The 22,318-nt window shown below is 66.0% G+C and overlaps 2 protein-coding genes across 7 annotated transcripts in view; one reads left to right on the plus strand and one right to left on the minus strand.

Annotated features, from left to right (window-relative positions):
• MIER1 (MIER1 transcriptional regulator) overlaps window positions 1–17,227 on the minus strand; it is a 36,144-nt gene extending 18,917 nt beyond the window's left edge. Inside the window, exons 1-7 of one of the 4 annotated variants that reach the window (XM_056814988.1) lie at window positions 17,101–17,227; window positions 15,865–15,965; window positions 10,986–11,010; window positions 6,518–6,663; window positions 2,893–3,054; window positions 1,750–1,879; window positions 1,216–1,280 (exon numbers count right to left, since the gene is read on the minus strand). In XM_056814988.1, coding sequence (XP_056670966.1) covers window positions 1,216–1,280; window positions 1,750–1,879; window positions 2,893–3,054; window positions 6,518–6,663; window positions 10,986–11,010; window positions 15,865–15,965; window positions 17,101–17,137 — 666 coding nt within the window. In that variant the 5' untranslated portion in view covers window positions 17,138–17,227. Of the gene's footprint in view, window positions 1–1,215; window positions 1,281–1,749; window positions 1,880–2,892; window positions 3,055–6,517; window positions 6,664–10,985; window positions 11,011–13,413; window positions 13,476–15,864; window positions 15,966–16,088; window positions 16,244–16,567; window positions 16,723–17,100 lie in introns of those variants that run through there. The other 3 variants (XM_056814990.1, XM_056814991.1, XM_056814989.1) reach the window with 3 other exon arrangements.
• A 117-nt stretch (window positions 17,228–17,344) lies between these two features.
• DNAI4 (dynein axonemal intermediate chain 4) overlaps window positions 17,345–22,318 on the plus strand; it is a 48,567-nt gene continuing 43,593 nt past the window's right edge. For all 3 annotated transcript variants that reach the window (XM_056814984.1, XM_056814986.1, XM_056814985.1), the window contains exon 1: window positions 17,345–17,482. In XM_056814984.1, coding sequence (XP_056670962.1) covers window positions 17,457–17,482 — 26 coding nt within the window. In that variant the 5' untranslated portion in view covers window positions 17,345–17,456. The remainder of the gene's footprint in view (window positions 17,483–22,318) is intronic.

Here is a 22,318-nt window from a genome sequence, read left to right on the forward strand (position 1 = left end):
GGCCAAGAGCAGGCCGGAGCCCCAAGGCTGCCCCCGCGGGCCCAGGCCGGAGCCCCAAGGCTGCCCCCGCGGGCCCAGGCCGGAGCCCCAAGGCTGCCCCCGCGGGCCCAGGCCGGAGCCCCAAGGCTGCCCCCGCGGGCCCAGGCCAAGAGCAGGCCGGAGCCCCAAGGCTGCCCCCGCGGGCCCAGGCCGAGGCAGACTCGCCTGCAGTCTCTCCCGGCTCTCCTGAAGGGAAGGCCGGAGCTCCAGAGAGCCGCTGGCTCGAGGGTGCCGAGAGGCCCGGGATGGGGCAGAGGCTCGGACGCCTCACGGCATCCACGGAGGCCGCTCAAGAAGCCTTTCCCGAGCTTCGGAGGCGCACTCGGACCCGTGTCGGAGGGTCCGCCCAGGCTGGGGCATCGCCTCCAGGCAGCCCAGGCTCCGGGGGGCTGAAGAGTCAGTTCTGGGGCTCCTCTAGTGCCCCGGGGGGGGCCCAGGCCGAACCCCACCAACCCGCCAACTGAAAACAGAGGGGACGGGAACCTCGGGGGGCCTGGGGGGGGGGCCGACTGGCGGCCGGCGGGAACGGCAGGCCTCGAAGGGCTTCCGACTGGCGGCAGGTGGCTGCCGAGCCATTTCAGTGATGAGCACTTGGGCCAGGAAGGGGGGGAAGGCCGGAACCCCCGAAGCACCCCTTTCCCATTGGAGGCCTGCGGAAAGGCAGGCCATGCTGGCCGTGGCGCCTTCACCCAATGGGGAGTTGGGGGGGGAGGGGGCGCATCAATAGGAGCCGGGGGCGGGGCGGGGGCAGAGCCAGGTTCAAATCCAGGGTCCTGCGCTGGTCGGCCTCCCCCTCCGCCGCCCCGTGTCCCAGGGTGCTCCAAGGGTGCCGGGGGCAGCTGGGCGGCGAGGCGGGAGGTCCTGGGTTCCAGTCTGCCTCGGACACTGCCCAGCTGGGGACCCTGGGGGTCCCCCTCAGTGCCCGACACACAGGTCGGGTCTTTCAAAAAGGGACGGCGAAGGCGAGAGGGTGCACAGGGAGCCTAGACGGGGGCGCAGGGGCCCCCCGAGGCGGGCCAGGGGCTGTGGGGGCCAAGCGGGGCCCTCCCGGCTGTCTCTGCGGAGGAGCCCCGAGCAGCGGCCCCCCAGCGTCTGACCGACGGCGGGGGAGGGGCTGCCTCAGCGCCGCGTCCCTTTGGTGACGCCCTGTCTGCGCCCGGCCCGGGGCCCAACTACCTTTTTCCAGTCTTCCGAGGGGATGTAGTCCTCGTCCTCCTCGGACTCCTCCTCGATTTCGCTGTCTGGAACACAGGAGCGAGCGTCAGCGGGAGCGCCCGGCCCCCAGCTTCGGGCCGGACCGGGCCGCAGGGAGGCCCGAGGGAGGCCCAAGAAGCCAGGGCTGAAACTCAAGGCGGAGCTGCCTGGATTCGGCCGGAATTCGGCCTCTGAGGGCAGCCCCGCGCCCCGCCTGGACCCCAGGAGGACGTCCCTGGCTCCAAGCCACAAGAGCCTTTCTGGGCGGCTCCATCCCGGGGCCCGGGGAGGAGGGGCTCCCTCGGTGCAGCCCACAATGTGGCTCTCGACAGGCCCCTTGAGTCCCCCCCCCCGCGGCCCTCCCAGCCCCCTCGAGTCCCCCCCACCCCCCTTGAGTCCCCCCCCACGGCCCCCCCAGCCCCCTCGAGTCCCCCCCCCTCGAGTCCCCCCCCGCGGGCCCCCCCAGCCCCCTCGAGTCCCCCCCCTCGAGTCCCCCCCCCCCCGCGGCCCACCTACTTGTATCGAAGTACTTGCAGCGCCGCGGGCGGATCATGTCGGGGGCGTCCTGGGAGGCTGCGGCCGGCGCCGGCTCGCCGTTGGACGACTGCGTCTCGTCCTCCTGGCCCGACGAGTCCTTGATGTTCTCCTGCGGCACCCAAGGGCGTCAGGCTCCGGGCGCAGACCCAGGCCCGAGGTGCCCGGATCGGGGCCGGCGGCCAGAGAAGCGCCCTGCGGAGGGCCGCCCCGGGCAGCTGCGGGGTCCCTTTGGGCCGGGCTTCGGGGTGCCTGGAGCCCGGCGGCCCTCCGCACCCCCCTCCTGAGGGGAGCCCCCCCGAGAGCGGCCGCAGGGAGTGATGGGGAAAGTGGAGGCGGGAAGCGTGTCTGAGACACGGAGCCCGGCCGGAGGGGACGTCGGGGGGCCGGAGAGGAGCAAGCGGAAGGGCCAGCCAGGGGGAGGCCGCAGCCAGGCCGGCGTCCCCGGAGCCCCAGGGCTCGGGGAAGGGTGCGGGAAGGCCGGCGGCGGGCAGGAGCCCCGGGCTCGGGGAAGGGTGCGGGAAGGCGGGCAGGAGCCCCGGGCTCGGGGAAGGGTGCGGGAAGGCCGGCGGCGGGCAGGAGCCCCGGGGCTCGGGGAAGGGTGCGGGAAGGCCGGCGGCGGGCAGGAGCCCCGGGCTCGGGGAAGGGTGCGGGAAGGCGGGCAGGAGCCCCGGGCTCGGGGAAGGGTGCGGGAAGGGGGGCGGCGGGCAGGAGCCCTGGGGCTCGGGGAAGGGTGCGGGAAGGCGGGCAGGAGCCCCGGGCTCGGGGAAGGGTGCGGGAAGGGGGGCGGCGGGCAGGAGCCCTGGGGCTCGGGGAAGGGTGCGGGAAGGCGGGCAGGAGCCCCGGGGCTCGGGGAAGGGTGTGGGAAGGCCGGTGGCGGGCAGGAGCCCCGGGGCTCGGGGCTTCCCAATCTAAGCTGGAGCTCCTCGCTGATCCCAGCCGCAACACTGGCGTGATTAGAGCGCGCAGCAGTGGTGCAGAAAAGGGAGGAGAGATTTGAACCCAGGACCCTAGGGAGCCGCCGCCTGCCGGCCACGGGCTCGGGAGCTCTTCGGAGTCCCAGCGGTGGTCAGCGGCCAGAGCCGAAGGGGGAGGGGAGGCGCGGGCCGAACCCCGCATACTTACTTTGTTCTCTCCGCTGCACCCGCTGTGCTCGTCGTTGTCGGCGTCTTCATCCTCTTCGCCCTCCTCCTCCTCCTCTTCCTCCTCCTCCTCCTCCTCGGGCAGCCGCACGGCACTGTCGTAGCCGTACAGGCTGAGCAGCTCGTGAATCGGCATGTCGCCCTCCTGCCGGACAGACAGACGGACTGCGGGTCGGACGCTGCCCCGCCGACATGAAGGGGGGCCGCGCGGCCACCACAACTCCCGCCCGTGGGGCGGTCCCTAGACATGGGGGTCCCCGGGCAGAGCACCCCAGAATCGAAGCGCGGCCCGTCAGGCCAGACTGCGAGAAGGGAGGGGGAGGGGGAGGAGGCCCACGAGGCAACGGCCGGACTCGGGCCAGGAGACACGTGGGAAGGGCTTTTGGAAGGAGGGTGCAGGGGGGGCCCGGGGGGGCCCAGGGGACCTCGGCAGGAAGGTCCGGGGGCTGGACGCGGCCGGAGCCCGAAGGCCCAGAGCCCCGGCCCACCAAGGAAGGGCCGTTCTCCACACAGGCCACGCTGGACGCGGGGAAGGACGGGCCAGTGTCCGGCCTGGCTGTGTCCCCAGCCTTGCCCAGGGCCAACGACCAGAAGGAAAACCAAAGGGCCAGTCAGGAGGTTTTCCAGGAAGCACCATCTTAACCGCCGCGTGGACAGGGGCCGCACGGACACTCCCGCCCTGGGCGCCGCGAGCCTCGGACCCATCTGACCGAGGGGGGAGCCGCGGCCCAGTGGCCAGGCCAGACACCCCCCCTCCCCCCGTGAGGCAGTTTGGGCTGGGGGGGGGGATGGCCGAAGGCGATGAGCCGCCACCTCGAAGGACGCGCCCGTTCTGTACCTTTGCCCGGCCAACAGGAACCTCGGAGGCCTCGGAAGGCGAAGCGCCCCCCTCCTCCCCCCCAGCCGAGGGCCGGTCAGACGGTCCGCAGGCTCTGGAAGACGCTCTCATGACCAAGAAGATGAGGCCGCCGGGACGGCATCGGGGGCCCCCCGCAGTGCCCTCCTCGGGCTCCGGGGCTGCTTGGACGCCTGGGGGCGACGCCACTCCCTGAAGGGACTGACCACGGGTCTGGGGAGTACGGGCTGGCGAGGACGCGCCGAGGCCTGGCTTTGGGGACCCCGACGCAACGCCTCTCTCCAGAGCGACAACAAAACGTTGGCGTCGGCGCCTGTTCCTCGGTGCCCGCTCCTCCTCGGTGCCCCTTCCTCCTCGGTGCCCGCTCCTCCTCGGTGCCCCTTCCTCCTCGGTGCCCGCTCCTCCTCGGTGCCCGCTCCTCCTCGGTCCCTGTTCCTCCTCGGTGCCCGTTCCTCCTCGGTCCCCGTTCCTCAGTGCCCGCTCCTCCTCGGTGCCCCTTCCTCCTCGGTGCCCCTTCCTCCTCGGAGCCCGTTCCTCCTCGGTGCCCGCTCCTCCTCGGTGCCCCTTCCTCCTCGGTGCCCGCTCCTCCTCGGAGCCCATTCCTCGGTGCCCGCTCCTCCTCGGTGCCCGCTCCTCCTCGGTCCCCGTTCCTCAGTGCCCGCTCCTCCTCAGTGCCCCTTCCTCGGTGCCCGCTCCTCCTCGGTGCCCGCTCCTCCTCGGTGCCCGCTCCTCCTCGGTCCCCGTTCCTCAGTGCCCGCTCCTACTCAGTGCCCCTTCCTCCTCGGTGCCCGCTCCTCCTCGGTGCCCGTTCCTCCTCGGTGCCTGTTCCTCCTTGGTCCCTGTTCCTCCTCGGTCCCGTTCCTCCTCCGTGCCCGTTCCTTAGTGCCCGCTCCTCCTCGGTGACCGCTCCCCCTCGGAGCCCGTTCCTCCTCGGAGCCCATTCCTCGGTGCCAGCTCCTCCTCGGTGCCCGCTCCTCCTCGGTGCCAGCTCCTCCTCAGTGCGCGCTCCTCCTCGGTGCCCGTTCCTCCTCGGAGCCCATTCCTCGGTGCCCGCTCCTCCTCGGTGCCCCTTCCTCCTCGGTGCCCGCTCCTCCTCGGTGCCCCTTCCTCCTCGGTGCCCCTTCCTCCTCGGTCCCCGCTCCTCCTCGGAGCCCGCTCCTCCTCGGTCCCCGCTCCTCCTCGGAGCCCGTTCCTCCTCGGTGCCCGCTCCTCCTCGGTGCCCCTTCCTCCTCGGTGCCTGCTCCTCCTCGGAGCCCATTCCTCGGTGCCCGCTCCTCCTCGGTGCCCGTTCCTCCTTGGTCCCTGTTCCTCCTCGGTGCCCACTCCTCCTCAGTGCCCCTTCCTCCTCGGAGCCCATTCCTCGGTGCCCGCTCCTCCTCAGTGCCCCTTCCTCCTCGGTGCCCGCTCCTCCTCGGTGCCCGCTCCTCCTCGGTGCCCGTTCCTCCTCGGAGCCCATTCCTCGGTGCCCGCTCCTCCTCAGTGCCCCTTCCTCCTCGGTGCCCGCTCCTCCTCGGTGCCCGCTCCTCCTCGGTGCCCGTTCCTCCTCGGAGCCCATTCCTCGGTGCCCGCTCCTCCTCGGTGCCCCTTCCTCCTCGGTGCCCGCTCCTCCTCGGTGCCCCTTCCTCCTTGGTGCCCGCTCCTCCTCGGTGCCTGTTCCTCGGTCCCGACCATTCCCTCTCGAAAACAATGAACTCCTCTACGACAGCCATGGAAAACAGGAAGAGCTCCATGGAACGTGTAAAGGGGCCCGGATGGGGCGGGGCCGCGGGGTGGTTCCAATCTGGCCTCGGACATTTCCCAGCGGCGTGACCCTGGGCGAGCCACCTCCGCCCCGTGGCCTGGCGCCGCGCGCCCGGGGAGGGTTTCAAAGGAACAAAAGGCGGCTCTGGGGAAGCCTCCGGGAATCTGGCTTTCACAATCACCGACGGCGGCACCGGCTTCTCTCTCCAAAGTGAGGAGCTTGAGCCTCCGCTTACGAGGCGAGGCGCCCGCCGCTGGGGGCCGCAGCTCGGTCCCGCCGGCCTCCCCGGGCAGACGCGGGCCGCCATCTCCTTCTCCAGCTCATCTCACAGCCGAGGCCCGGAGGCGAGCAGGCTGGAGCGCGCCGCGCCGGGTCGAGCCTCCAATGACGGAGGCCACGGAAGCTCCTCGCCTCCGCGGCGCAGCGCGGCCGTCTTCTAAAAGCCAATTCGGCCGCGAGCTACCCAAGAGGCTTCTAAAACCAAAAGAAGGAAAGAAAAGCCCCCCGACGTGGGGATCCTGACGGGGGGCCCCGCCGCGCCCCCCTCCGCAGAAGCCCTGGTGGGGTGGGAGAGACGAGGAGGAGCAGGTGGATGCCGAGAACGGCCCGTCCGGACGCTTCGCCAGGCCTCTCCCCCCAGGCCTCCAGAGACGGGGGACCGGGGAAACGGGACGGCGTGTCCGGCTCCGCGGCCAGAGCCCCCCGGACGGCTGCCCTTTCCTGCGTCTCCGAGGGCTCCGGCACTGCCCCGCGCCCCCCTCCCCCCCCCCCCGCAGCGCCCCGCGGCGGAGCAGCCCTTTCGGAAGCCGTTTCCGCAGGAGCTCCAGGAAAGAGCCGCTCCCGGCCCCGGGGAAGCCCGGCCCCAGGACTGGAGGGGCCGACAGACTCTGCGGGAGGAGAAGCGACCCGACCCGGCCTGGTAGAAAAAGCCTTCCGGGGCGCCCGGGGCCCCCAGCCCAGGCCAATCCCGATGGGCCCCCTCCCCCGCCCGCCCGCCCCGAGCGCATTTACCCTCGCCAGATCCTCGATCTCGGAACTGAAGTTCGTCTCTCCTTCCATCATCTCTTCCTCCTCTAATGTCCGCTCGTCGTCGAAGTCATGGACCAGCATGTCAGCGGATGGATCAAATTCATGGTCGTCCGATGTGGCTGAACCTCCTGGCAGAGAAGGGCGGAGAAGCACGCGGTCAGGCCCGGCGGCAGGCTCACCCCAAGGGACGTCGGCCTCTCGGGGGTCCCCAGAGAGGCTAAAGAAGACCTACCGTGGGGCAGCGGAGAGAGCAAGCCAAGAGGTCTGGGTTCAAGTGTGGCCTCCGACCCTTCCTAGCCGTGCGACCCTACGCGAGCCACTGAAGTGCAGCTAGTCCTGCCTCCAAAGGTGAGACTAGAGTGCGTGCGCGCCTTGTCTCCGCCAGGCTCACCACGTCACAAGCGGAGCTCTCGCCGACCCCCACTCTGGAGGGCGGCCTCCCGGGGCCTCTCGAGCCAGGCCTCTACCCAGCCCTCGAGGAGGAAAGCAAACTCGGTCCTGGCTCAGGGCCGCTTTTCTGCACTGACTGCATTCGGGGAAGCCCCGAGGAAAGCCCCGCAGGGAGGACGGCGTCCCCTTCTCCAGCCTCTCCCTTCCGTCTCAGAAAATGAGGCAGAAGAGTGGGGAGGGCTCGGCCATGGGCACGGAGTGACTTGCTCAGGGTCACACAGCCAGAAATGGTTGGAGGCTAGATTTGAACCCAGGAGCTCCCATCTCCAGGCCTGGCTCTCCATCCACAGAGCCTCCTGGCTGTCTTCTCTGAAAGGGAAGCTGGGGAGGAAAGAGCCGAGCTCTGGCCCTTCTAGAACTGTCGTGTAAGCATGCAAGACTGAAAGACTATGAAGCAAGGCACCCCCGATCCCACGGTGCCACCAGCGAGGCACCCCCGATCCCACGGTGCCACCAGCGAGGCACCCCCGATCCCGCGGTGCCACCAGCAAGGCACCCCCGATCCCACAGTGCCACCAGCGAGGCACCCCCGATCCCACGGTGCCACCAGCGAGGCACCCCCGATCCCACGGTGCCACCAGCGAGGCACCCCGGATCCCACGGTGCCACCAGCGAGGCACCCCGGATCCCACGGTGCCACCAGCGAGGCACCCCCGATCCCACGGTGCCACCAGCGAGGCACCCCGGATCCCACGGTGCCACCAGCGAGGCACCCCGGATCCCACGGTGCCACCAGCGAGGCACCCCCGATCCCACGGTGCCACCAGCGAGGCACCCCGGATCCCACGGTGCCACCAGCGAGGCACCCCCGATCCCACGGTGCCACCAGCGAGGCACCCCAGATCCAGCGGTGCCACCAGCGAGGCACCCCCGATCCCACGGTGCCACCAGCGAGGCACCCCAGATCCAGCGGTGCCATCAGCGAGGTCTGTGTCCCAGAGATTAAAGGGGGGCCTGTACAGAATAGTCCTGGCTGCCCTTTCAGTGGTGGAAGAGTTGGGTGCTGCAGGGACGGCCATCCATCGGGGAACAGAGGCCAAGGGGACAAGCAGACCCAGAAGGTGGCCCACAGGAAGTGGTGTCTCATGGGACGATCAGCCGTGGAATCCGGCTCCTCTCCGCGCCACGGAGGTCCAGGATGATGGAGGGACTGCAAACACGCTGCCCACCTCTGGAGAAAGGACGGCTGGAGCCCAAATGCACATGAGAGCAGCCCATTTTCCACTTCAGTTCATCCGAGTTCTGGCTTTGGGGTCTGGGTTTGTTCTCTCACAAACATGAACAACATGCAAATACATTTTGTGTGATGGTTCGGGCAAAGCCCGGCTCAGACTATTGGCCGTCTCTGGGAGGAAGTCCCGGCTCTGGGCCTGCCCAAAACTTGGGCGGAAAATGGCTGTTGGGTGTAGTTGGTAAAATCAAACCTCTGGTGACCTTAGAAAGAGATGAGCCGGCACGAATTCAAGCACAAGCACGCTCGCTTCTGTGCCTCTGAGCCTCTCTGGGCAGCCTCTTTTCTTGGACTCGGCCTCCTGGAGGTCCTGTCAGGGCCGCCAGGACTCTTCTTTTCCTCACATTTGGCTGCTAATCAATGTCTGCATCTATTCCTACAGGAAACTCGGATGGGCCAGGAAATGGGGAGCTCCAGCTCATCTGCCCCGTAGCACCACTATTACTTAATTTCCCCAAATGTAGAATTACGAGGCACCAAGACTCCCCGCCCTCTTCTACCTTCCGGACATGGTCTTCAAGCCTCGAGTGCAGAACAAGCCTTACTTGGGATACTGAATTTCTGATAAAGCTTATCTGTGCCTTAAGCCTAACCCTAAACCTGCTGATTTCCATCCCTCGCCCTAAATCCCCCAATTTCCATCCATCATGTCGATTTCCATCCCTCGCCCTAAACCCGCTGACTTCCATCCCTCGTGTCGATTTCCATCCCTCGTGCCGATTTCCATCCCTCGTGTCGATTTCCATCCCTCGTGTCGATTTCCATCCCTCGTGCCGATTTCTATCCCTCGTGTCGATTTCCATCCCTCGTGCCGATTTCCATCCCTCGCCCTAACCCTCCGGCACACGCTGGCAGCCCCGTTGTCACGCTGGCTCATCTGCAACGCTCTCCGGATGGAGGTGGGGTTTCGGTGGTGTTTGCAGAGTAACCTGCAGCGGGCTGCTCCCACCCCACGCCTCCATGCTGCAGGGCATCCGAGCTCGGTGTCTTTCTCCATCCCGGGAGGGCCGGAAGGCGCCTCTCTGCTCCACACCTCCTTGCCTGAACTCTCTTGCCTCCTCTTCCCATCCAGATGGTCCCCAGAAAGCCGTAGAGGGAGGCCGAGCGCCCCAGCAGAGGCATCTCCATTCGCCCTCCTGGCCTGCGTCAGCGCCACACGCTCCAGGGGATCCACGGGACCTGCGACGGGGCGACGAGGGCGCGAAAGAAGGGTGGGCCGGGAAGGGCTCCCCAAAGACATAGGCCAGCCCCATGATAGCCTTCCAGAAAGCTCCTCCAGGGCTCCGAAGGACTTGGGATTCCCGAAGCGTCTGCTGGAGGCTGAGCTGCCATCAAGAGCATCCCCCGGACAGCAGGCAGCGAACATGTCAGCAGGAAGGTGGCCCCAGGGAGGAGGAGCAGCGCCAAGCAGGGACGCGGAGGAGCCATTAAAAGCAGACCAAAGAGGATGGCTGGGTGGCTCCGTGGGCAGTGTCAGGCTCAGACAGGAGGTCCTGGGTTCGAATCTGCCTCAGAGGCTTCTAAGCGTAGCCCCTCACCATTCTTCTCCCTGGCACCGATGCTCAGGACTGCTTCTGAGACGGAGGCCCTGGACCTGCCGTGCCCAGGCAAGCTGCCCTCTAGGCAGGGCGCTGCTGCCATCTGGGCTGCCCCTCTGGGCACAGCGCGGCCGAGAGAGGACACAAAACCAACAGCTAGCGTTGGGCGAGGCTTCAGGCGCCCGCGGGCCCTTCCTCCCCAGGGGGCGGCCGGGCGGCGATTTCGAGCCTCCCCAGAGCAGGCTCGTCGGAGGACGTCGGCGCCCAAAGGAGGGACGTGAAATAATCCCTTCGAAGCTCCTCAATTCGAGAGAGCAGCAGGTCTGGCCCGGCCGCCAGCCCGGGGAACAGAGGCGCGGAGCGGAGGGCGGGAGAAGCTCGGGGGAGATGGAGTCCCCCGTCCTGTCTCGGGCGCCCCCGAGGGTCCATCCCTGACCTGTGGGGCCTGGGACGAGGCGATGCCGGGGGGGGGGGGGGACCCCCTCTGGGCGACTTCACGTCAGCCGAAGCCCTCCGTGTTCCACCGTCCTGAGCCCCCCCCCGCTGCCTCAGGCTTGCCCCGGGCCGGGCTTCCTCCTCCTCTTCTCGGCAGGGCCGAGGAGGGAGACGGGACGAGCTCGGCCAACACCGAGCCGCCAGAGCCCCGGCACGTGGCGGCAGGAGGGGGAGCGGAGGGCGGCCTCGGCTCCTCCTTTCACCTCTGGGGGGCCCACAAAGCGGGTCCGCCGAACAAGGGGAGGCTCCCCTCGGCGCTGTCCCTCCTCCATGGCTCTCCCCGGACCGGGCGACTCCGGCCTGACCCGCCTCCCTGGAGAGGCCTCGCCGTTTGCCAACACGTAGAGGGCCTCCTCCGGCCTTCCCCGCCATTTCTAGGCCGAGCTTTAGGGGGGCCCCGCCGGGCTTGGGGGAGGGGTGGGCAGGAAGCAGACGGGGGGGGGGGGAGGGGGGCCTCCAGGGGTCCCGGCGACCCCCCCGCGGGACCCAGGATCGACAAGCGCCCCCGCGGCTCTCCTGGGATGGACTCTGGCTCTGATCCCGTTCTGGGCGGCAGCTCCAGGCCCTGCGCCGGAGAAGAGCTCCAAAGAGCGCCCCCCGCAGGGGAGGAGCCGCCTCTTACCTTTGGCGGAGGGGGGGCGGGAGGGCGAAGCCGAGGCCCCGCGGAGCCCCTCCGGGTTAGTCAAACATTGAGCAGAAGCCAAGAAGGTTCCATGAAGAGGATCAAAGCACTTACCTGGGCTGGAAGACTCGACAGAAGGCTGGGGGAAGAAAAGGAAAAGGAGTTAGCATGGGGGCGGGGTGGCTCGCACCCAGCTCCCCCTGGGGCCGAGGGGCGCCAGAGCAGCACCCGCCTCGGCCCTGCGGGGGAGGAAGTCGGCCACGCCAGAGCTTATTTTCACCCACAGTTTCCCGGGAGAAAGCCAGCAGGCCCCCCTGCGCCCCCCCCCCCCTGAGGGAAGGGCCGCCCCCAGCAAAAGGGGTGGGAATGGCCGAGGGGGAGGAAGAGGGCAGAGCCTGGAAGGGCCCATTTTAGAGATGAAACAGAGGCTCCGCGCTGCGCCCAGCTCAGCTGAGGGACCCAGGCGTGCCCGAGGCTCTGAGAGGAGGGCCTCTGCCGCCGCAGAGGAGACGTATCCCCCCATTTCCCGATAAGGAAAGCCCCCCGCTCTTATGAGGGGCAGGATTTGAACCCAGCGCCGCGTGCACCCCAGATGGTTCTCCGAGGACAGGAGGAGGACCTTCCCCCGAGGGCCCCGGGCTGGCCCACACGGACCCTGCCAGAGAGAGCCGGCAAGGCCCCCCGGGGGGAGCCCTCGATTTCTGGCCCCAAACGGAGCCAGTCCCGGGGTTCGCCTTCTTCCGGGTCACTGTGTGGCAGCTCCGGGGTAAAATGGAAGCCGACAGAAAAGCCCCCTGCGGACCCCGGTGACGGGGGGAGCCTCGCCCGTCGGTAGAACAGGGACGCTGGGCGGCTGGTCTCTTGCTGGCCGCTGAGGCTCCTGGGAAGCCGCCGCCTCGGGCCTCTTCTGGGGCTCCCATTCTCCGGGGACCCCACGTCGGGCCCTTCCCCTCCTGTGGCTGTGCCCCGACCTCGGCCCGGGGGCCCCCCAGATCTGTGCACGGCGTCCCCGACGGCAGCGACCTCCAGCGGGCGGCCACCGGCCGGGGGCTCCGAGAGTCGGGAAGCATCTGGGGGGGTCTTGGCAGACACAGTGGTTTCCTTCTCCAGGTCATTCAGAGGGGGAAACAGAGCCAATGGGAAATGACTCATCCAGGGTCACCAGGCTGGATTTGAATTCCTGAGGGGAGGAGACAGTCTGGGCCTGGGAAGTGTGCTCCTTAGCTGGAGGGAGGGACAGAGGCGGCAGGTCCTGGGTTCCAGTCTGGCGGCAGCAGCCAGGAAGGCTCAGCAGGGAGCCTGGAGCCCAGGCCCTCCCCAGTGCCTGGGGGGGGGGGGGCTGCTCGCCCTGGAGGAGGAGGAAGGGCCGCCCAGGCCAGGTGGCTCTTGGGGCCAAGCCTCCGCCCTGCCCCAGCCTGTTATCTCCTGCCTCCAGGAGGCTCCTCCCAGCAGCAGGGTCCCAGGTGCCGCTCCCTGCTCGGGGCTTGCAGGCCCTCCCTGGGGCTACTGTGGCGGTGGCCCGTTACTGTAACCCTCCGCCCACGTGGGCGTGCAGGCAGGGAGAGGGGGCAGCCCCGAGGGCAGGGGAGACCCTCCGGTCCCATGGGGGGGCGGTGCACCCCGGGTACCCCCGTGGGGGGGGGTCAGCCTTCTTTGGGGTCCGCCGACCCTCAGGCGCCCCCCCATCGCAATGCCCTCACTAGGATCTCTAAGGAGGAGTCTAAAGGGGAGACCAGGTCCTGCAGCTTAAAGGCCAGCCCGGGGGAATGCGCAAACCCCGCCTTTGTTCTCTGCTCCCAGGTCGGTCCAGGTCTTCAGCCCCAGACCTGGGGGGGGGGGGGGGCGGCCCGATGGCCCGCCAATGCCTGCAATGCTCTTGGAAACTGCAGCACTCAGAGGCTGGGGGCAGCCTTTCCCTCCCCAATGGGCTCCAGGACCCGGAGCCCCTGCCGGGGTCTCAGGGGGACCCTGTCCCAGGCCGTGCCTGGCCCCGGGGGGAGACGGCAGAGGGGGGGAGTGCCCGACCCCTCCTTCCTGACCTTTAGGGTCCCCGAGGCTGCCAATCTCCCTTTCTGTGAAATGGGGCCATTTGGGAGGGATCGGGCCGCTGGAGGCCACCCCGCCCCCCAAGCGGGCTAACTTCCTGTGGCTCCGGTTCTGGCTGGGGGGCTCTCCTGGCCCCGAGCAGCCAAAGTTCTGCCTGGCCCTCCCTCACCTCGGTGGGGCTCTGGGCTCCCCTGAGGATCGAGCCTGGGTTCTGGGAGCTCCAGCTGCAGGGAAAGGAGCCCGGCGTCCTGGGGCCCAGCCCGCGGGCAACTTTGCTGGCTGGCCCCTCATAGCCTCTTCAGCAGGGCCCCGGCCCCCACCCTCCCTGCGACCGTCCGTGCCAACTAAGTTCCGGGGAGGCTGGAGCGGGGCAACAGGTGGGCAGTGGTGGCGGCCGCTCTGGCCTGGAGGCTCCCTCCCCTTCTTTAGTACTCCCCGCAGGCCCTTCCCGGCGCTTCGGGGGCGTCTGCTCCGGGCGGGGGCGCCCGCTCCTTACCTCCGCCATGTTGGCCGCTCTGACGGCTCACATCTCCGCGGCGGCGGCGGCGGGGGGGGGGGGGGGTGGGGAGGGGGTGGGGGGGGGTGGCGGCAGCAGCGCAGGAGGGGGGGGGGCTCTGGCCGGAACCCGGATGTCGACTGCCTCAGCGACTGGGGCGGGCAGGGCGGCTGCTGGCGCTGCGGGGGGGGGGGGGGGGGGGGGGTTTGAAACGACGCCGTTTGCTGCCGCCTCCGCCACTGCCTGCCACTCCAGCTGCCCAAGAGGCGGCCCCGCTGAGCCCACGAGCGCGCACGGGCTGCCTGCCCAGCCCCCCCCCCCCCCCCCAGGTTGGGCCCAGGAGCAAGCGCGGGGGAGACTGGGGCGGGAGGGTGCGTGGGAGCCGGCCAGAGCTCACCCCACCAGCTGGACCTGGCGCCCCCCCATGTTAACTACGTACGCAGCCCACTGGGGCACCCCCTCACTTACTGAGGTAGGGTGGCGAATCACAGAGACCCAGAAACTGCCCCATGGGGAGGGGAGAAGGGGGTCGCCAGGTTTTGGGTACCGGAGCCCTACAGGCCAGTGGACGGCCGGGGGCTCTCCCGAATCTGGATTCAAGCTATGGGCTGCTTTCATCCTGACTGGAAGGAGGAAGGCTCCATCCACTTACTTCCCCCATTCCTGTGAACCCCATGGGGGTGGGTCTGTGGCCGAGGGAATTTAGCCTGCTCCCTCCCCCTTAAAGTCGGCCCAGCCAGGAGCTCACTGAGGCACCCAAATGGCAAGTGACCCCGAAACACAGAGGAGGAACCTTTGGGTCCCTCCCAAGCCCAGCAGGGGGCTGCACTGGGTTTGAAACACATTTTGATCAAACTGAATCACCACCCCCTTCCCCCAATGGGAGCGGATTCAGAATGGGTTCTGCTAAGGAAAGAGGTGAAGGGCCAAGTAACCTGGACCAGCAGCCCAGGATTCCCCTCAAATAACAGCGGCTGCAACCATTCCCTCAGGGCAAGAAGACAAAATGGAGACCTTGGGCTGGGGGTGCCGGGCCAGGGCTGGAGGGGGAGAACCATCTCCAGCACACGAAAACGTCACCGTTAGGGGCAGACAATCTCAGGGCACTCCACGTCTCAGCGCAGACAACAGGAAAATGCCCAGAATGAAAGTGTAAAACTTTGGAATCGCGGAGCACAGAGCACAGCTGGAGTGTGAGCTTCCTCTCCATATTCCGCCGGCCCCCGCCCCCCCCCCCCCCCCCCCCCCCCCGCGGGCAGCCCAAGCCGAAGGGGTCAGGCGAGGCAGGAGAATAATCCTGAGATTTCGGAGGTACAGAAAGACCTCTGCAAGGGAGAAGCTCTTGGCTCTTGACAATTTCACTAGAAAATGGCAAAACTGGGCAGAAGAATCTAGCCACGCCCTGGGCCCAAATGAAACTGACAAACTTGAAACTCACACCAAGATGAAACCAACACATTCAGCAAACTGTCTCCATTTGAGTCTTAGGGAAAAGGAGCAGAGAATGCAGCGAGCTGCCCAGGAGCTATCCCAGCCCCAGGCCACACGCATCTACCGCCACTGAGCAAGACATGCCACATGTGAAAAAGCTGGTCTGGGGGCCTCTGCAGCTGCTCAGGAGAGAGAGCTGGACCCCTCATTCTCATTTTAGCCAGCCCCAATTCAATGACCTTTAAGTAGTGTCAGCTCTAGGTTTCCATTCACAAAGTGCCCAAGGCAGAGAGAACAACTAGAGATTGGAGTATTTTTATTCACCGTGTTAAACCTTTTCCAGACAAGTGAATCTCACTCCTATTGCACTTTTGGTTTCAAGGGCCAAAACTTGGCTGCTCTGGAGGTGCTCCAGAAAAGCAAGAGAGCCCTACTGCCCGGAGGGAATCTTGAAAATGATTTCAATTCACCTTTTGGCCCAGGAGGGAGCCCAACCTAAAGACAGGCTGAATCTCCCTCCTGCCAGTTTTAGGAGGGAGCCGGTGCCCACCTTTAACCCAGCTATTTCTGACAGAAGCAGCACTTCACCCCAATAGAGGAAGCCTGAATGCCCCATTCCACCTCTAGGCGCCCCCCCCTCCCACAATTCAATACAGTACTTTTCTCCCAAGGGCTCACCACCCTCATTTCAACAGATGAGACTGAGGCTTGCCCAAAGCTCCAGTCAAACACCTGACTCCACCAAACACGGAGTAGGCCCGGATTATCTCTGTCAATAATATCTGGCTGTTTTGGGTTTTGGTGGTTCATAAAGCACCTTCAATCCCTGGAAGCCTCAAAAGTACAAGGCCCTGAACTCTGCCTGGCTCGGACACCTGAAGAATGAAGGGCTTTCAATTCTTTCAGTCTAGACTAGCGTCCACCAAAGCAGTGTAGACAGAACCTGATGAGATCTTTCGGTTATTTGAGGGAGTAATTGGGCTCCCTCCTCCCTCCGTGCCCGCTGTGTCCCCTGCCTACCAGCATCACTTCCGGCTTGTCGGGATTGAACCTTAACCAGTTGGTTCTCAACCACGCCCGAAATTCAGCCAAGCACTGGGAGAAGCGAGCCACCACACCATCTGCAACGGGAGAAGAGCCCCAAGTTAGGGGGTTCTGGGCACTGACCTCCGCTGGGCATGGCACACCCGCCCACGGCCCCTTCCTCCCACTCTGATGCCACGGCGGGCTGCTCTGCTACTTACGGGCTGGGCCTTGGGCTCCCGATCCCGGCCAGGGGCAGCCCCCACCCCCACCCCGCTCAGCGGGGGTTGGGCTTTTGGTCCGCGGTGCCCTTTCCCTACTCACAGCCTTCTCCTCCACGGTCTCTCCCCTTTCCTCACTTCCTTCCCCCTCCCACTCCCCCTCGGCCTAGCCGATTTCCTCTCTTCCTCCCCTCCCCCACTTTTCCTCTTCCCCTTCCTCACTTTTCCTCTTCCCCTCGGCCCTTTTCCTCCCCTCCCCCACTTTCCCCTCTTCTCCCTCCTCCACTGCTTGTCCCCTCCTTTCCTCTCTTCCTTCCCCCTCCCTCTGTCCTTCCTCTTCCCCTCCCCTTTCCTCCCCTCCCCTCTTCCTTCCTCTTCCTCCCCAATACCCCTTTACTAGTCAAGCCCCGCACACTTCCGGCCTGCCCCCTCCCCCCGCTTCGCTGCGCCCGACGCCCCGCTCCCCTCCCCCTCCTCACCCAGGGCCTCCCCAGGAGGAGCCAGGAAGGGGGCGGGACCGAGTAGCAGGGCGCCGGGGCAGGCGGGGCAGGGTGGGGCGGGGGCGCGGACTGCGCGGCGCCGTCGGCGGGCGGGGCGGCCGGGGGCGCGCGGCCCCACCCGAGAGCTGGCTCGAGGCACTGGAGGCCGAAGACAGCTCTGGTCGCGCGCGCAGCAACCAAGGGGGGAGGGGAAGGGAAGGGAATGGAGGAAATGGGGCGCAGACCCGCGCGCCGCAGCCTCGGCAGAGCCGGGATGCGGGTGACAGGGCGGCGGCGTGCGCGGGGAAAGGGGGCCCGGCGGGAGGTCCGGGGGCGCGCATGCGCGTTCGCCCCGCCGTCACTTGGCGGCCCGGTAGCCGGGGGCGGGCGGGGCCCCTCGGGCGGGGCAGGCGGGGCCAGGACCGGGGGCCGGGCCCGGGAGGGGGACGAGTTAGGGGGGGGCAGGGTCCCGGGTCGGCGGGGGTTGGGGGAGGGTAAGGGCCGGACTGGAAGGCCCCAGACGCCGCACTTACAGCCGCCGCCGCCGCCGCCTGAAGGAGCCCCATCCATCCGCCTGCAGCCCCGGACGCTCACCGCCTGGGAGGGGCCTGGCGCCCGGGCCGCCCGCCTCCCGCCCGCCGTGGCCCGGAGCTTCCTCCGCCTCCGCCAACCGCGGGCCCTGCCCTTCGCCTGCGCCCTCCTCCCCGGGCGCGGCGCGCCGCTGCCGCAGCCAACCGCGCGGCCGCTTGTTGGGCCCAGGCGGGCGGCGGGAGCGTCGGCGTCGGCGTCGCCATGGCGCCCGACCTAACACCGCGCCCGCGCCCAGCCCGACAGCAGTCCGGACCCGAACCCCTACTCTAACGCCGCCGCCGCCGCCGCCGCCGCCGCCATGCCCAAGCAGCCCAATCTTAGCCAGTAAGTCCGAGCCCCGGCAGGCCCCCTCTCCACAACCCCGGGCCTGCAGTGCCTCCCCAGTCTCCGTGTGCTCGGGAGGGGGAGGGGAGGAGGGCTGCCGGGTAGGCCCAGGCACCCCACTGGGAAAGGAGCCCCGGGTGCTCCCCGAAGCGCCTCTCCTCCGGGCCGCCCTCAGGCATTGAAGAGAAGCCTCTCTAAACCTGGGGGCACCAGAGGCCCCTCCAGCCCCAAGTCCGCAGTGAGAGAAGCACAGGGTTCTAGCTGGAAGGAGCCCCAGGGGCCTTGGCGGAGGCTGCCCGTGTACGATCCATTTGGACCTCCCAGGGGCACCAAGGGGTAAAGCCCAAGGGCTGGCCTCGGGGATCGTCTTCCAAGGGGCTAAGGGGAGTGGGGCCCTCCCGCTCCCCTGCGGCTCGTTAATGGCCAGCAGGGATGGAACGGCAGCCACAAACGCTGTAGGTGCCAAGGCTAAAAGCAAAGGCCCCGCATTTCCCTCAAGGGGGGCTGCCTGGAGAAGGAGCCCAGGAGAAACCCCGATGAGGCTCTGGAGCCCCCAAGTTGGGTCTTCCAAGAAGATGGAGATTTTTCGGCCTGCAAGCGCCGAGGCTTAAATAACGGGAGCTGAAAGGAGAGGGAGGAAGAGCCTCTCTTAAGCCCCGACTAGCTATGCTGAGCCGTTTACAACTCTAGAGTTTAGCTGAAAAGGCAGAGAAATGGTGGTGCCGCCAGGGAAGGCTGCGGAGGTTTGGGGAATGCCAAAGGAAGAGCCCCATTGGGGGCCGTCCACTGTGCCAGGAAGGCTCTGGCCCTTTGGGTAGGGTTCAAGGGAGACCCAGGTGCTGCGGGCATAACTTGAGGCAGCAAATGAGATCGCTGAGGGGCCCTTGGACAGAGCCTTGGGGGTACCCATGACCAGGAGGGGGTGGGGGGACAGAAGATGGGGCCAGAGCGGGCCAAGGAAACTGAGGAAGTAGGTCAGGCAGGTAGGCCCAGGCCGGAGTGCTGCCATGGAGATGGAGGGAGGGCCAGACAGAAGGAGGTCAGCCTCTCCCTAGCAGGAAGAGCCCCGGGTGGGGAAAGGCCTTCTTCACTAAGCCTTTGAAGGGGGGCTTAAAGGGCAGAATTTCAGGGGGGGGTCTTAGCCAAAACCTGGAGCTTTCTCTGCTGCATGGAAGCGGGCACCTGAGGTCATGCCTTTGTGGCCTCCGTGCGGTGGAAACACCTGGTGCTTTGGGAAGAGAACTTTGGCACGTGTGTGTGTGCGGGACCCCAGAAGGGAGCTCCTGCTGCTCGCCCATCGGTGGAGGTGGAGAAGCCGAGGCCAGGCTGGGAAGCCTGGGGGACACCCGCTAGGGAAGTGGAGTCAGGGCCGAGCCACTGTGGAGGGGGAGAGGGCCACCTGCAGGAAAGGCGGGGGTCCAAGGCAGGAGTCGGGGCCAGACCCCGGCCCTGAGCTTTAGGGGACAGCGTGGCCTTTCCATTGGGTGGCATAAGGTGAACAAACAAACCTGGACAAGGACTTGGAGGAGGGAGACCCCAGGTCACTGGGGAGTCCGAAGGGGTGTCCCGCTAGGAGAATTGGGCCATTGTTCAGGGGTGGGAGGTGGCGAGAGCCGGAGAGCCGGAGAGCCGGGACGCAGGCGCCAGGATGATTGCGGGGCTTCCGGCCAGAAAGGCCTCCCTTAAGTAAAGGGAACTCGGGAAGAACTTCATTTGTCCTCCTAGAAGCAGACTGGGGGGGGGGGGCTCCCTCTTGGGTCGCCCCCCCCAGCTCAGGCGCCGGAACCCAGAATTAGAGGTGTGCAAGGAAGAGCGAGATGTCACAGGCCAGCCCCTGCCTGGGCCGCGGCCCCCTGGCCTTTGCTATCTGCCCAGCCTCCCAGGACTCTAACCCAGGGGCCTCTCCATATGGCTTTTGTGCAGTCTGCTTGTTCCTCCCTGTTTAGGGGGAACAGGTGAGCCATAAATATTTCATGAGCTCAAGTGTGGAAGAGTCTACCAGGCCCTCAGCCCAGGCTCCGCCCTCCGGCCCAGGCTCCGCCCTCCGGCCCAGGCTCCGCCCTTCCCTTCAGACCAACCAGAGCCCGCAGGTCCTGGGTTCCACCCCGACCGCTCTTCTGCCTGGGAACGGGTACGTACTCTAAGAAGGAAGGAGGAAGACTTTGAAAAGAAAAAGGACCGGAGGAAGGCAGCTGCCAGCACCCTCCTCGCCCTCTGGTGGGCACCTGGCTGGGCTCTTCTGGGCCACATCCAAGAGGGATTCACTTCGGCCGTACGAGATGGAGGTGCCCAAGGGGGCCACTGTTGGAGTCTAGGATGGCCCACGTGGGCGAGAGAAAGCAGGAAAGTCTCTCCCACCGCCAGAAAAGAGGTTTTCCCGAAGAGGAGTTTTCGGTCAAGCTGGCCCGCTTTCCTGCTGAAACTTGGCTTTCGTTTTCTCCCTAAAAACTCCGATTTCTTGGGCTTTGTGGAAGGGAGCCCTTTGCAGGGAAATACAGCGGGCTGCCCTGGGCCAGTGTATTTGAGATCTGGGATCCTCCCGCTCCCTCCCCCAGCCTGGGCTCCTGGGAGCCGCCCCTCCCCCTCCCTGTTTGGTTGTTTGTTTCCTGGGGTTTCTGCCTTTGAAATGGGAACCCCTTGAGGGCTGCTGCTTCCTAGCTGCTTTTCCATTCCTTGATCTCTCTTAGAATTCCGGCTTCCTTCGCGGCCTTCCTAACCCCCCCAGGCTTTACCCACCCGCCTCTTTCCTTTGTATACCCTGAAAAACAAACTGTGTATTGGTTCTGAGGGCCTCCGTGACTGGTCCAAGGCCTCACCGCCAGGGAGGGGCCTCTGGCCTGACTGCGGCCTCCTCCTCCCCCATAGATTCTGTATTGGTGATCTGTACTGGGGAGCTCCCGCACAGGGGGAGGGACTGCCCTTTGGTATTCTCCTGCTCCATAATAAAGGAACCCAGGAAGCTGGCCTTTGAGTGTTGGGATTTTCTGACTTGCGGCTCTCTTGGCTGGCTCCAATCACTGCACACCACCCCCCTGGGCTCCCTCTCCCAGAGTCTGCGTCACTTCCTCCAGGAAGCCCCCCAGCTTACGGGGATCTGAGGTCCAATGGAGAGCCCTTCTGTTGGAGGCTCCCCCTCTGACTCGTCCAAAGGCCAAGGGTGGCCCACCCAAGGGTGCCTTCCACGCACACAGTGTCCGGATGGCCTTGTAGTGTAGAGGGCCAGTCACGGTAACAAGCACCCCAAGCACAGCTCGCATCCCTTTGATGCTTTTCCAACATTGAATCTTGGGCGGTAAGTGCCACCATTCGTGCCAGTCACCCCCATTTCAGAGACTAGGACACTGAGGCGGGATGTGGCCGGCGGGTGTCTGAGATGAGGCCCCAGCCCAGGTCTGGGGCTTTGCCCTTTTCTCCAGTGGGCCTCCCTCCTTTCTTCATGATCCCGAGGCCCCCACCTGGCAGGGCCCAGGAAGATGGCGCAGCTCCATCCAGTAGCCATGGGGGGGCTGCCCAGGAGCGCCCCTCCCCAGAGCTGCTTCCTTCAGAGCCAGAGTTCAGTTCTCCGGGGGCTGCTTTTGACCGAGCAGCCTAGCACTGAGCAGTGTCTAGTCCATAGAAGACATTTATCTAAGAAATGAATTTGAATTGTACCATTTTGGCTAAAGGCGATTATAAAAATTCCAATTTAATGATATATAATAATGATGGCATAAACACATGCTGCTTGACTGACTTAAAGACCCCCAAGGAAGGGGAATGCACCACCCCCGGGACAGCTCAGGCCACTTCTGGATAGTCCTCATCGCTGGGACCTTCCTCCTCCCGTGAAGCCCACATTGGTAGCTCCAGACACTCGGGACTCCCTCCTTCTTTGAGTCATTTTTCTCACCTTCCAAACCCCCCCCCCCATATCTCCTGGAAGCACCTCATTTAGGCCATCTTCTCGCACCTATTTGACATGCACTCAATGGAAAGGATTTGGGGAACAGGAGTGACGCCTTGGCTGGGCCTTTTCTCACCCCTGGAAATGGAAGGAGACCCCGGATCAAAGCAGGCCCCAGACCTGGACTCTGAGCAGGAATCGGCTGGTAAACTCGGCATCCCCCCCCCCCCCCCCCCCCCCCCCCCCGCTCCCGGTGCTGCTCGGAGGTCGCCCTGCCCCCAGTCAGTCTCATCACTCACCTTTCATCTACCATGCCTTGAAGCCCCGGCCCAATGCCTTGGCAGCACCACAAATGATGGAGAGCGAGGAATGGCTCCTGACCATTTTGGACCGAGGACGGTTTCTGGGGCAGCAGAAAAGAGACCGGATTTGGGTTCAGTGCATCCCAACACGGACACCCAACGTGTCTTAATGGGTACATCTCTGAGCCTCAGTTTCCCCCTCTGTAAAGTGGGAATAATAATAGACTGTTTATAGGTTTGTTTTGAGGAAAATATTCCCGAGGAAAGGCTCTTAGGCCAGACATCTCCCATCAAACGGGGATGTGGAAAACCTCTTGCAAAGAAGAGCAATTCTCTATCTTCAGCCCCCTCCATCTCCTTCGAGGGTAGAAAAGTGACGTCCTCTGGATGAGCATCTCACCCCTGGTCCTACCCATCGCATCTCCAGGACTCTGTACCTCCCCCTGCAAAGTTTCACCATCATTCCAGCCAGCCTCTTTCCACTGTGCTCACTGAAAGGCCTGTTCCTTAGACCACCACGTCTCTTCATCTCCAATCCATTTACGTCAAACCCTGCCCCCTTCCTTCCATCTACTGGCTCTCGCTGAAGCCTGGCTTTCCTGGTGGCACCGTTTCCCTGGCCGGCCTTTCCAGGATTGCCCATCCTCCTTG

The sequence above is a fragment of the Monodelphis domestica genome, chromosome 2 (genome assembly GCF_027887165.1).
Source record: "Monodelphis domestica isolate mMonDom1 chromosome 2, mMonDom1.pri, whole genome shotgun sequence".
Classification (NCBI taxonomy): Eukaryota; Metazoa; Chordata; class Mammalia; order Didelphimorphia; family Didelphidae; genus Monodelphis; species Monodelphis domestica.